The 14,033-nt window shown below is 36.4% G+C and overlaps 2 protein-coding genes across 2 annotated transcripts in view; both read right to left on the reverse strand.

Annotated features, from left to right (window-relative positions):
• Positions 1-14,033, reverse strand: part of zgc:92380 (uncharacterized protein LOC445086 homolog) — a 1,014,629-nt gene that overhangs the window by 704,958 nt on the left and 295,638 nt on the right. The window lies entirely within an intron of this gene.
• On the reverse strand, positions 11,501-13,541 carry cxcr2 (chemokine (C-X-C motif) receptor 2). Its single transcript, XM_028807579.2, has one exon. The coding sequence runs from the start codon at positions 13,516-13,518 to the stop codon at positions 12,469-12,471; it is 1,050 nt and encodes a 349-aa protein (XP_028663412.2). The 5' UTR covers positions 13,519-13,541; the 3' UTR covers positions 11,501-12,468.

Raw genomic sequence — 14,033 nt, forward strand, 5'->3', positions numbered from 1 at the left:
GTATGACAGCTCTTTGTTGATCTTCTCACTTTTACCACATCCTCGCTCTGAGTGTTGTTCTTCACTTAGCTGTGTTTTATCTAGTTTTCTGTTGAGGAAATATACATAACTTTTCAATATTAATGGACATTTTGGAAAGCAATAAGCAGAATACTAATGTTAGGATCTCAACAGTGCCTCACCTTAGATGTATGTTTTCCTCCAGACCCTTACCTGTTTCTTGTTTACATTTTATTTTCTGTTTTTCCATTTCTTCTCAGCCCTTTGCCTTTAGTTTTGTTCTGTGTTTGCCGGGGTGGGGCCTTCATTATAAATTTGGAGTCTCAAGTGCTGGGATCCTTAGGGCTACATTTACCTTAGAAGTTGATTTTAGTCCTTTACCTGCCTCAAATAACTCTTTTGGCCAGAAATGTGCAGAGAATTCTTCAGGGGCAGGTGCTCAGATGAATGAAGGAGTATGTGTCTAGAATAACTATTGTCTAAGAGCAAGACAGTGGAATTTGTAAAGTAGAAGGACGAAAGGATGAGACATTGTCAAGACTTGTGCCAAGTTCGTTAAACAAGATAGTCCTGAGTATCCACTGTGGCTGCAGGTTTTTGTTTCAACCAGATTGACAATCAGTGATAATAATTGATCTCATTTAATTTGCTGGTCTTTTTTCTCTTCACTTCTCTTACTCTGCATTCAGAAATCCATAGAGGGTGATTTCTGCATTTATTAGACATTTAGAAAGTTTTCTGTTTTTGCTATAGCTTTAAATCCTTAACTCTCTTTTCTTGTTTTCCTATTATTTTACCCTTTTTCTGTGTAGTTTACTCCCATCATTGCATCCTAATGATGACAATTTAAAACTAGCAGAGCAGACATCTGAGCAAACGACGCATGAATAATTAAAGGCTATAATTACTTCAGCATCAGACCCACTAATATTAGTAAATAATGGACTGAACAGTCAGAACACTTTCGAATAGCAGAATGAAAAACAAGATGAAAATATTGTTAAAAAGTAAAAAAAAAAAAAAGTAAAACTTTGTTTTGTAATTTCTACATTGACCCCAAAACAATGAAACTGGGAAATAACAGCTCACTTAATTAGGCTAGAAATATGCAATTAAAAACAAAAGTTAGTTGGAACAAAAACCTGTAGACACATTGGGTCCACACCAGGGACATCATGTATAAATGGTGTGTATCCACATAAATGTTTTGTACGCCCATTTCCATGCTCACATCACATGTATAAAAGCTAAACTTGGTGTAAAGCCACACACATTCTCATGGCAGCACTCCCACTTGCATATGCACATCTCTGTTTGGTTTTACAAATTGGCGGCATCCAACGTCAAAGCAGTGCTACTGTTTCTGTGTGGTCTCCCTTTTTCCAGATTCACATCAGTGACACAGGATTTATCAAACATATCGAAATTAACAGCATAGTGTTAACAAATTTAATTCCCTTGATTGTAGTAATTCTGTAACAATATAATGGTGCACGGAATTAACAAACTATTCCAAATACCACAGTTGCTTTAGTGTTGTTCATTTTAGTGCACCACTCAGACTATTTTAACCCATTGTATGTGTGTGTGGAATCATAACTGCACAGAAGCTGATCGGAAAACTCTACAGCAGCTTATGTCGAGAGCGCAGAGGATTATTGGGATACATCTTTCAGCAGACATTTATAGCACATGCTGCTTAAAGAAAGTTACCAGCACCTTCATGGATTCCACTTAGCCATGCCACAATTTATTTGAACTTCTCATTGCCTTATCTATTTGAACTTGTTCCTGCTTGCTGGGACTGGCACTACCCTGGATGGATGGAATAATTAAACATGTATAACTAAGATTATTCAGTGTTCCATAAAAGATTTGAAGAATCGGTGTTCTAAACTTACAGCTGGCTTTACATTTATTACAGAGCTCAATGATATGTATGTATTGTATTATTCTAAAATGTTCAGAGAGCTGTAATATCATGAAAGTAATGTATTTTGTGTGGCAATTACTGCCTCCGTGCTTCTGCTGCGAAAGAGAAAGCCCGTTTAAGAAGCATGTAGTGATTAATGACTGGGTCAGGGAACACATGCTAATTTAGTTACGATGGGATTTGAGAAACTTTAGTAAATTAAACATCGATTTTAAGATGACATTTACAACGTTTACTTTAATAAAAAACTACGAGATTAATGTGGAAATTTCAAAATTAAAGTCTACATTTCCCTAATTTTTTTTTCTTTTCTCTATACCCTAATACACTTCCGTTTGACACTCTGACGGTGGGCTATGACTCGCCGTTTCACCTTGACTTGACATCTAACCACTTCTTTTTTATTTCGGGAACTTGAATTTTCGAGTGTCTCTGCCATGCTATATCACTCAATCACTTTCCTTTCGTTGCCTATAACACTGCTTAAACCAACAATTGGTACGTTTTTCCTTGTCTCCATTTCTCATACGCTGAAGTGTTTTTTTTTCCTGTGCTTTTGCCATTGTCTTTTCACAAAATGCTGAATATAACAGGCTAGTTATACTGATTTGCATATTCAAAGGGGTGTAATTCTGGGAGGAGTTGGGGAGGGGCATCAGGAACATGGACGTGTGTTACTCTTCACACTGACCGGGATTTATGGAACTGAAGTGCATGGATGTTGACTTATGCATGGTTTTGTGCATCTGAAATTTTTTTTTGCGTATGCACATTTCCACTTCTGTCTGTACGCCACATTTTAGTGTGAGTTTTACACACGGCGTTATACATGAAGCCCCCAGATCCATTGGGAAATTACTTTTTCAGTTCTGCAACAACTTTTCTGTGTGGAGGTTCAGTTTATTGTTTTGAGTGCTTCATTCCCTCGACTGGGTGTAAGAAACCAATGCTATAATAGCTGAAGCAACCCCAAAACATCTTCATTTGTGTGTGTTTCACGTGGTGCAGTGTTTATCAACAAGATTTGGCCTCATGTCACACATCACAACAATTAATTTGCTGGAGTGGAAACTCTCCCAATATGAACCCAATTGAAAATTTGTGGTCTGTTTGTAAGCAACAACTCCATGGAATGGACTGCACAACCATTGAGAACCATGGAGAAGATGATTTAGGCCTTCATTGAAGTTTGGTACAGAGACCGAAAAATCCCCCAAGACTGTTCAAAATTGGTAGATTCTATACCAATTCACATCTAGATGCTTCTCAAGAGTCAAGGAGGTCATATCATGTATTGATGTGAGTATATGAATATTATTCATATTAAAAACATTGAGCAAAACTGATTTTTGTTGTTTTCAGAGTTTGTTTCCAGTAATTTGCACAAGTACTGTACTGTCTGTGTTAAAGAAGAAGTGTAAATGCACATGTGTAAACTAAAAAAAAATCACCTTCCTTGTCTTAAAAAATGGAGCTGACAATAAAACAACAATATTGTATGTTCTTTAATGCAAAAGAGTCATGCAGACTACTGGAGTTGTAGTCCTAACTCACAGTCATGTTTTTATTTTGCTTTAACACTATCAAAATGAAAATAGACTATAAGAGGATGTTTGAGGAAACACTTAAATAAGTCTCTGACAGATGTGTAGGAATTTGGTAAATAAAGCAGTAATTTTATGACCAAACTATTAGCTATTAATAGTTTGGTTAGTTTTCATCTGTAATTCTTGAGTTCCTGTTTCTTCAGTAACACTCAGCATTTAAACACACACCACAGATATTTGTCTTTTCATAGCATGTGGTAAGACTAAATTTGGTTTGCTGCTTAGATTTTTTATGATGTTTTATTAAAATGTTGTGTTTTTACATTTAATAAACCCATGGCTAAATAAGTGGTGTTGAACTAAATTCCATTAAGGTGAATAGCAAGTAAAAGTGAGATCAATGTTTATGATATTAATCTGTTAATATTGAGATAGTTGGTCCATCTGTCCATTTATAGGACTGTGTGAAGTCCAGCAACATTGGGCCTAAGACAGGGACCAGATCTTGATTGAATTCCAAGCTAGACACACTTCCATGATTACTCATTTATAACCAATTTCTGTTTCCAATTGGATTAATGAACACATAATTAGGATGTTATAGGGAATTTGAGGACCTTTCAAAATATGTTAATATAATTCAAATTCAGCTGTATCACAGCCTGCTTTATTGACTTAGATTATGATCTGGTTTTTAATAATACCTTTGCGTTAAACTGAACAGGAATGGAGAACAGAACTCATAGTGAAAAAATTATTTTTGGTATTTTAGAAATTCAACCAACTAAAAATGCACAACTTTTAATAAATTATTATAGCTCCAGTTTTTCATGTTTCAATTTCACAAAATATTTTGAAGCAGTAAAACATCTTGTTCAACAAAGGAAAGAGCTGCTTATTGGATAAAAGATGGTTATATGGTAAGTATTATCCATGGTGAACATAATAAATATTTGGTGGTATATCTCTACTGCATAGTACCAGCTTTAGCGTATTCTTTAACGTTACTATTTCCATGGAAATGATTACATACAGTAGCTCCTCAAGTAACTAATCTATCAACTATGGGGGAAACACAGCATTTGCTCACCTGACACCAAATACTCCACAGAAAAATAATATGTTACTTTTGCTGTCAATTTTATTCCTGGTTACAAAACACTAACGGATAAATGTCTAGTTGCACAACCGGCTCTAAAGAGTTTTGTGTTATTGACATCTGTGTTAATAAATATCCTTGTCTGATCTGCACAGTCTTATCATAGATGTACTGTCATTTACTTTCAATTAATTTCAGCCTATGTTGGTGTTTTTTCTCTAACAGTCTAATTCTGGCATTTCGTTTTATAGGGCCTTAAACATAATCCCATGTTGTGTTAACCGTAACTATGACTCTTTTGGCTCATTGCAGTAAGAGATTTCTTCACCAGTTTTAAGAAATGCGTTCATACTTGAACTCTTTTTTCTCTGTTTGCATGAAAGAACCAACAGTTCGTCAAAAATATTGTCGTCAAGCGTCATCATTTCATAACTCAATATCCTGTTTCTGGTTTATCAGAAACTTCTCTTTCCTGTTTGCTTCAGTTCTTCCACTAATGCTAATCAATGCAGTTCAGTCAAATTTGGTCTTCCATTAGCAAATTTCCCTTTTTTTTAAAGTATTCAAATGACTTTTGTCTTCATTGTGCTAGTTGTAGTATTTCACCACACTTCAATATTTGCCATTGATCTTAGCTGTTTCCTCTTTCGTTTCCTCTTTTTTGGATATCAGTGTTCCTGCAGGCAGTGTGATTCTGATAACTGAAATAGAGGCCCCCTTTATCTCTTATCTTCCCTTCTTTGTTGGCACTTTTTAACACAGTGTTGATAATTTTGCCCTTAATGCTGCATATTCCATTAACCGCATCTCAAGTGGATTAGCTATGTCAGTTAAAGCAAAGAAGTTGTATCTTTCACAGTTTCATATTTACTCAGGTGGTTAACAATGACATAAACCTTGCTGTGTTTCTTAACATCTCATTTACAGAGTTGGCAGTTTCAGCCAAGATTTTTGCTTGTGTCATCTATTCTAAATATACTTTTTGAACAAAGAAATACAAAACAAATATGCAGATGGTACTGTTGAGTCTCATCATTTGAACCAGTTTTAAATCCTAGCAGGAGTGCACACCATGATTTTAAGGGTGATCTTCCACAGTCAAAACACATTGTGCTAGAAATGTAACCTGGTCTTATGCCTGTGAGTGAGTAAATGTTTCATGCGATGTACTGATGGCTCATCTGCTGGCTCAGAAATAAAAATACAGAAAACTACTGAAAAAGCCTTCACAAAATGGAACTAAATGTGCATTAACAAAACTGGCCATAAAAATATATACGTACATTATATTCTCACTGAATGGAAGAAGCCCATCCAGCAGTATCAGACACAAGGCAGGAACGAGCGCTTGGTGGAAATGCAAGTCCAATAAGGGGCTTAGAAACAGGCCAGATTTCAAGCTATGCATCCTGGTGTCCCAAGAAATAACATATATAACTACAGCAGTGTTTCTTAAACTCGGTCCTGGGGGGCCCACTGTGGCTACAGGTTTTTATTCCCACCAGCTTCTATTTTTAATTGGACTCCTGGGCTAATTAAGTGAACTATTATTTGTCAGATTCTGTGTTTTGGGAAAAATGTAGAAATTAGATAACTAAGTTTGGTATATTAAAATGTACCAAGCAGTTATATTGGAATAATCCATCCATCCATCCACTTTCCAACCCGCTGAATCCGAACACAGGGTCACGGGGGTCTGCTGGAGCCAATCCCAGCCAACACAGGGCACAAGGCAGGAAACAATCCTGGGCTGGGTGCCAACCCACCGCAGTATTGGAATAATGTATTTTGTTTTCTTTTTAACAGTATTTTCATCTTGATTTTCATTCTGTTTTTTGCCAAGTGTTCTAATTGTTTAATTAATTCATTATTTTCTAATTAGTGGGTCTAAAGCTGGAGTAGTTGCAGCCTTTGATTATTCATTGTTGTTTACCTGGCTGTCTGCTGCTCTGCTGGTTGTCATTATTAAGATACAATGAAGGAAGCAAACTGCACAGAGAAGGGGCAAAATATAACGAAATCAACAAAAGGGAGTGAAGCATGAGATCAGTGTTGTCTGGTGTTGTCACTGATTAGGAATCTGGTTGGAACAAAAACCTGAAGCCACAGTGGGCCCCCAGGACCGACTTTGAGAACCCCTGAACTACAGTATATGTCAAGATTTTAGAAACCTTCCCATGTAAGAAGGTCTTATTGTGCAGCAAACATAGCTTAGCTGACACAGATATCAAACCACCAATCACACAAAAGAAAAACAACACCCTCTGTGCTTCATACAACTGTCAATCATAACACGTGCAGTGATTTAATGTAGAGGCATATGTGTTTATTTTTGATCCCTGATCCCTCTCTGATAATGATGAGACAATGATGATGGGCATTATGCATGGGCCTGAGTTAACAGACATACATATATGCTACACAAATCCCCCTCTTTGGAACTTTGAAAATCTGGTCACCTTAATTCAAGGAAGTGCAAGTATTTCTACTTTGTCACCCATGGAAAACAAGACATCTTCTGTCATTTGGTTATGTGATCAACTGTAGAGGCATAGATCATTAAATAATATAATTTTTGAACATTTGTTTTAGAGTTTATATTAGAGAAGACTGCAATGTATTAGAATTTCCTTTTTCAATATTGTGCCTCGGCTAGAGGAAGCTACTGGAGAATTTGAATTTTAGTTATTAATTAGAGAAAATCCAAGCAAAATGACACCTTTTATTGGCTAACTAAAAGTTATTAATTAGAAACCTTTACCAATTTCATAATGTAGTCTTCTAGGTAATGTGACTCAGAAAAATGCCACTTGAAAATGGAAATGTAGCCCATGTAGCCCAATGGGCTTCTCCGAACCCTAACAGAATTCGCTGTTAAACAGATAGAGATTAGACAAGGCACTGAGACAGCAGCAAACAGCCTGCTGCACACATTTAAAGGTATTTAGTGATTGCTGCAGGAGCTTCTTCTTCTTCTTTCGGCTTCTCCTGTTAGGGGTTACCACAGTGGATCATCTTCTTCCATATCTTCCTGTCCTCTACATCTTGCTCATGTTTCACCCATCACCTGCATGTCCTCTCTCACCACATCCATAAACCTCCTCTTAGGCCTTCCTTTTTTCTCTTCCCTGGCAGCTCTACCCTTAGTATCCTTCTCCCAATATACCCAGCATCTCTCCTCTGCACATGTCCAAACCAACACAATCTCGCCTCTCTGACTTTGTCTCCCAACTGTCCAACCTGAGCTGACCCTCTGATGTACTCATTTCTAATCCTGTCCATCCTCGGGAGCTAATAACAAATAACAGTATGCACCGGTTTTATATTGTTATCCAGTCTTTGAAAACATAAGGTTTGAGACAAAAATAATATGGTACTTTTAAAGTTAAGTAGCAAGGACTGGGACAGAAAGAAGAGTGTAGAAGAGAGATCTGAATGAGCAGATTTGTGACTGGCACTGATGTCACATTCTTTGAAACAATCTCCATGTTATACAGTATATTTTGTGTGATCAAGAAAACAAAGCTTGGTAAAAGGCAGTTAATCAGGATCCTATGCCTGAAGATGAATTATATGATTAATTTATTTTACTGAATGCAGAGAGTATGCAACAAGACAAGGAAAACTGAGTAAATAAGGCAATACAGTAAAGCAGTGTGAATATACAGTATATATTTAATATTCCATGTTTTTCAGTAACAGTACAAATATAATAAGAAACAATTTATTTAGAGAATTTCATAATGTAATCTTCTAGGTAACATTTTAACAAAACATACATAGGATGGTACAGTAGTTGCTGCTGCGGCTCCATAGACCCAGCCTCCAGCATTTGAATATTGCACCCATCTGCAGTTTGCTCACTTTTCCAGTGTGCACCAGTTTTCTTCTCGCGTCACCAAAGATGTGAAGTTGGGGTAACCCAGTGATCCCAAATTGATACTTGTTGGTGTGGATCTGTGTTTGAGTGAGCCTTGTGAAGGACTGATGTCCTGTCCAGAGATGCTTCCTCTCTCACACCCTATGCTGCTATGAGACTCCAGCCTCATGTAGACCCTGGACTGGATTAGGTGTGTCTGAGAATGTTATGCTTTTTATTTGTATAGAATTAATATTGTGACATTATTCTTTATTTTATTTTTTTTTAATCTTTCACTTTTCACTATGCTCTAATCAATAACATTTTAAGGTGCATGCATGTTTTACTTAGAATGCACTGTTGCAATACAAATGATTTCCTTTTGATAGTTACGTCAACATTACAAATGTTTGTAAAAGTTTAACAAGATTTCTCTTTAAGATGAGTAAAAGATGAACTCCCTGACCTGGCAGCAATGGGTGAAAAGAAAGAACCATCCCATATCCATTAGTCTCCTGCAGGCTACACTCACACGTAGACTCAGCTCTGCTTGCTCTCGTTAAATTTGTATTTACCAGTAAATCTGACTGCATCCCTTAGGACAGAGAGATCAACTGAACATTATACAAAAGGCAAGTAGTAGAACTTTGTGAGACTGGAACGCAGTACCTTTTTAACATCAAATACATATTTTTACAATGGGAAAAAAAATCAGGTAACACATAAATATATTAAGATTCTTTCCAGTCAGAAGCAGGGTGGGTCTATTAGAACAGTTTGAAGAACAAGGCTGGAAGCCATCCTGGCCAGTATACTTAGTCATCAAAGAGCAGAGCTACACACAAACCCATTCACTCATCCAAAACCATTTTCTGTGGTCCCAGTTAACCTGACATGCACGTCTGAAGTGAGGCAGTAACCTGACTGGATTTAAGTCCAAAGGCCTCTCTGGAGCTGTACGACATAAGGACTAAATACTGCACAACCTTAATTTCCAAGGTGTTAACAGATTGTTTAGATGTGTACTGTTTTTAAATGAAAAATATCCCCGCTTAAGGAAAAAAAAAAAATAGATTATCAATTCTTAGATTTTCACATGCATATAATGTTCTTATCCTCTTCTCCATTTGTCAGGCTCGTGATGTCATTATATATTAATATTTTAGTCTAATTTGTAAGACATAAGAGATTAATGTACTGCAGTATTGTCAAATTGAATATGACAGTGTATCAATGCACGAATGTATAACCTAATTAAAGTCATCTCCCTGAGTAATTATCAAGGAAGTTATATGTTAACCTTTAGGCAGCAGAAACAATTTTTGGATCATCATAAAAAGACTTCAGGATGATTGTTTGTTTTAAAATTCATTAAATTACAGAATACATAGTACACATGAATCTAAACTGTGTTTAGCATAAAATGGGCACCATGTTCCACTCTTTATCACATGCAGATAGAGTTTTCTGTTACTAAACAGACTAAATTCATGGCATTTGTCTGTGATTTTTCTTATCCTGCTAGAACTTTATAGGAAAAATAAAGTAACATGCACTGAAACCTAAAACATATAAAACTTCAGTTTAAATTCTGATCTTAAGTGAGCACAGTGCAATTCTTCATTTCATTTACGTATTTTAGTTACCTGTCAGCAAGAGCAATTGAGAAACCTGGTTTGATTACAGTAGATCAAATTGCATTTCATTTGTCTTAACACTAAAATTTAACTTTGTGGTATTGTATTGCAAATACATGATAAGGTCTAGATTCAAATTTGGCTAAATTCTGAATGATATATCACATTTAATTAATCATATGGAGTCTGGCAGGCATGCAGAGTTGTCTACTTTGTCTGCTATATAATACAATATTTATAATAATAATAGACTAAAATATATATTTTCAGCTTTCACTATTTATTTCAGGGTGGCACGGTGGCGCAGTCGGTAGCGCTGCTGCCTCGCAGTTGGGGGACCTGCGTTCGCTTCCCGGGTCCTCCCTGCATGGAGTTTGCATGTTCTCCCTGTGTGTGTGGGTTTCCTCCGGGCGCTCCGGTTTCCTCCCACAGTCCAAAGACATGCAGGTTAGGTGGATTGGCGATTCTAAATTGGCCCTAGTGTGTGTTTGGTGTTTGTGTGTGTCCTGCGGTTGCCCAGGATTGGTTCCTGCCCTGTGTTGGCTGGGATTGGCTCCAGCAGATCCCCGTGACCCTGTGTTTGGATTCAGCGGGGTTGGAAAATGGATGAATGGATGGACTATTTATTTCATATTCTCACCTCAAGTGATTATCTAGTATTATTTAATAAAACATCAATTATAATAATTGAGGTACAGTATATCTGTACATTAATTTCGAAGAGTGCATTAAAGTTTTTTTCTGTGCTAGAGTTAAAATATGAATTATAATATAATATAATATAATATAATATAATATAATATAATATAATATAATATAATATAATACGCTACCGTGGATGTTCGTTTGTCTGTTCAGGATTTTAAATCACCTGTAGCTCGCAAACCGTTTGACCTATTGACCTGGAATTTGGTACACATATACTATGTGACCTCTACTGTCTGCTTTCGGGGTGATAATTGACCTCCAAGGTTATTCCTCTTTTTATTTTTATTTTATTTTATTGAAAAATCAACTCTCGGCAGCGGCCAGCACGGTGGGCATGTGGCGCATGTGTATGGGCGCCGTTTTCATCCCTACCACCTTCGCAGTCTCTTCCCCTACCTCTTCATATCTTAAATCATTCTTGAGGCAGATTGAAGACTTAAGTGCCAGCTTAGTGAAAAATTAAGAAAAACGTACTAAGTATTTGCAACACAAACACTGACTTAATCAGTTTTAATGCAAAAAAATGCCGACAAAAGAAGAGAAGAAGTGGACCGCTAGGGTGGAGAAAAGAAGAGCTGCTCAGGAAGCGCAGAGTATGCTCAAGTCAATTGTATTAACTGCACGTTATCATGCAGTACGCCGTTACAGATATAATATAATATAATATAATATAATATAATATAATATAATATAATATAATATAATATAATATAATATAATATAATATAAACGTATTTGTGTTTTTTATCCCTTTTTATGTGCATCTCTGTAGTAGACATCTTTATGTTAGCTTGAATTAAAAATGCAGTTTATTATTTTTGGTAAATTAATATTTTAAATTATTTAATACAAGTCTTTATTTCTAGAGGTTAGGAATCAAGTTATCAATGATATAACTATGGTGGTATTTGAGATCAAATTTTCCAAAGGCACTTTTTTAAAGAATGTGTTTATTGATAGCATATCACAGTTAACCACATTGGTGCTTACCTTCTTGCCTAATACTAGTTGACAGATTTCACTTCTTCTTTTCCAGCTAATTCTAAAGTTACATAACTTTAGGTAATATTTGAAAACCTAATTAACCCAGCTCAGAGTCACAAGGGATCTGGCTTTCCCATTAGCATTGAAATCATGATAGAAACCAGCCCTGGATGTGGCACCAGTCCATTACAAAGCTCACACACATAGACACATGCAGAGTGTACAGCAAAGGGTTGTGAAAAGAAGACTGGGGGTACCCAGAGATAAACCCACTGCATGTATGGGGGGAAGAATGCAGACTTCACTTACACATGACTAGGCATGGAATTCAAGGCCAGAATGCTGAATCTTTGAGGCAATATAACTGATCACTACTTCATCATAAAACTCTAACCTTCTGTTTATATAATAAAGCTAGATATTGTGCAAATGTATATCACTCCTTGCATTTCTTGCTATATCTAACAGCTTTCAAAAAAGGATTATTGTCATTACAGATTTTAAATAATGGAAGCCAAATACAATCAAAACAGTTATTTCACCATGTGAATACATGGACTAGATTACTACTAAAGCATTAATGTACACACCCAAAAGCAACATTATAAAAGAAATGTGTTTAAAAAAATAAACTCATTGAAGAGGAAAAAAGGTCCTTGTGGTATGCACCATGAATACAAAGAAGGCGTCCTAACATTGTCCTACAATGTGACAGATGAGTTTCCAGAGCTTGAAAGGTAAGATGAACTTCTTCCATAAACTAACAAGACTCTTTTGCTGATCAGTCCATTTTTAAACAAAATTCTGAGGAAGGTGCTGCGAAACTTTTGCCCAATGAAGGCATATAAAATGGGGTTGATGCAGCAGTGTGTAAAGGCAATGAACTCTGTACTGTCCATGGTCTTGCCAAGCTCAAACCGGACTTCACAAGTCTCATTCAAGATGTGAGCCCTCAACAGAGTGTCTACAAACATTGCAACGTTGTGTGGTAGCCAACAGAAGATAAATGCCAATACTACAGCAAAGATTACCTTCATTGCCTTTTGCTTCTGGCCATTTTTGGTCTGAAAGAGAGTTTTAATGGTGAAACCATAACAGAAGATCATAACTGCTAGAGGAATGAAAAATCCAATTGTGTGCCGAAAGAAACGGATGATTATCCGCCAAGTCTCCATTCCTTCTGAGCCTATATGCTCTTTACAAGCTTTGAATTCAATTGAATCTGCTTTAAACTTAAAGTCTTTAAAGTAGACCGCAAGTGGGAGAGAAAGTAAAACAGCCGATAGCCAAACTCCGACACAAACAAACTTCACTAGGTGGCGCTTCTGAGTGATTGCACTTGTGGCGTGCACAATGGCAAGGTATCTGTCCACACTGATGCAAGCCAGGAGTAAGATTCCACTGTAAAAGTTAAGTTCTTGCATAAAAGTAATAATTTTGCACATAGCTTCACCAAAAATCCATTCATCTTTCACATATGCAATCCAAATGGGAAGAGTCAAGGAAAAAATAAGGTCTGTGACTGCCAGATTCAGAAGGTAACAGTCAGTGGAGGATTTTTGACGGTCCATGGAAGCTATAACGAAAACAACAACAGCATTTCCTAAAAGACTCAAGAAAAATACAAAAGAATAGACTGTGACTAGAAAGGCTGTGTTGATATGGTTCTTCAAACTTCTGCAAGGAGTGGTATCTTTATTCATAATTGGATAGTCTGAACAATTTAACAAATAGTCAAAAACGCCATACATCTCTTCACCATTTATTTTATACTCGGTCACCTACAAAAAACAGAATAAATAATATTACTGTTAATATTTAACTATAAATCAGTCCAACCATTTAATTTTAAAACCTTCTTAATTCATTTCTGGGTCACAGAGGACTGTATGCTATCCCAGAGGCATTTCTGACAAAGCAAAGGAATCCTGTGCAGAATAGTCTTGTACCACTAGGCCATATCATTGGCAGTCATTAACTGATTACTTACTGATGGAGTCGTAAATATTATTTTTACAATAGGCAGTTGTATCCTATTTGCATATGATAGGCTATAAACACATTATACATGTATTGCATTTGCACTTGAAACTGATCATGAAGACCTGTGGAAAAAGCATTTTGCAGTGTATTATTTAGAGAAGACAAAAGAGGCAGGGATATTCTATAATGCTGAATTTGTGACAAATTAAGTCAAAGCAGCAAGTGTGCTGTGGTCAGACAGGATGCATGTATAGAATCAAGAGTGGTGAGATAAAACTCCTGC

The sequence above is a fragment of the Erpetoichthys calabaricus genome, chromosome 8, assembly GCF_900747795.2.
Source record: "Erpetoichthys calabaricus chromosome 8, fErpCal1.3, whole genome shotgun sequence".
NCBI lineage: Eukaryota > Metazoa > Chordata > Cladistia > Polypteriformes > Polypteridae > Erpetoichthys > Erpetoichthys calabaricus.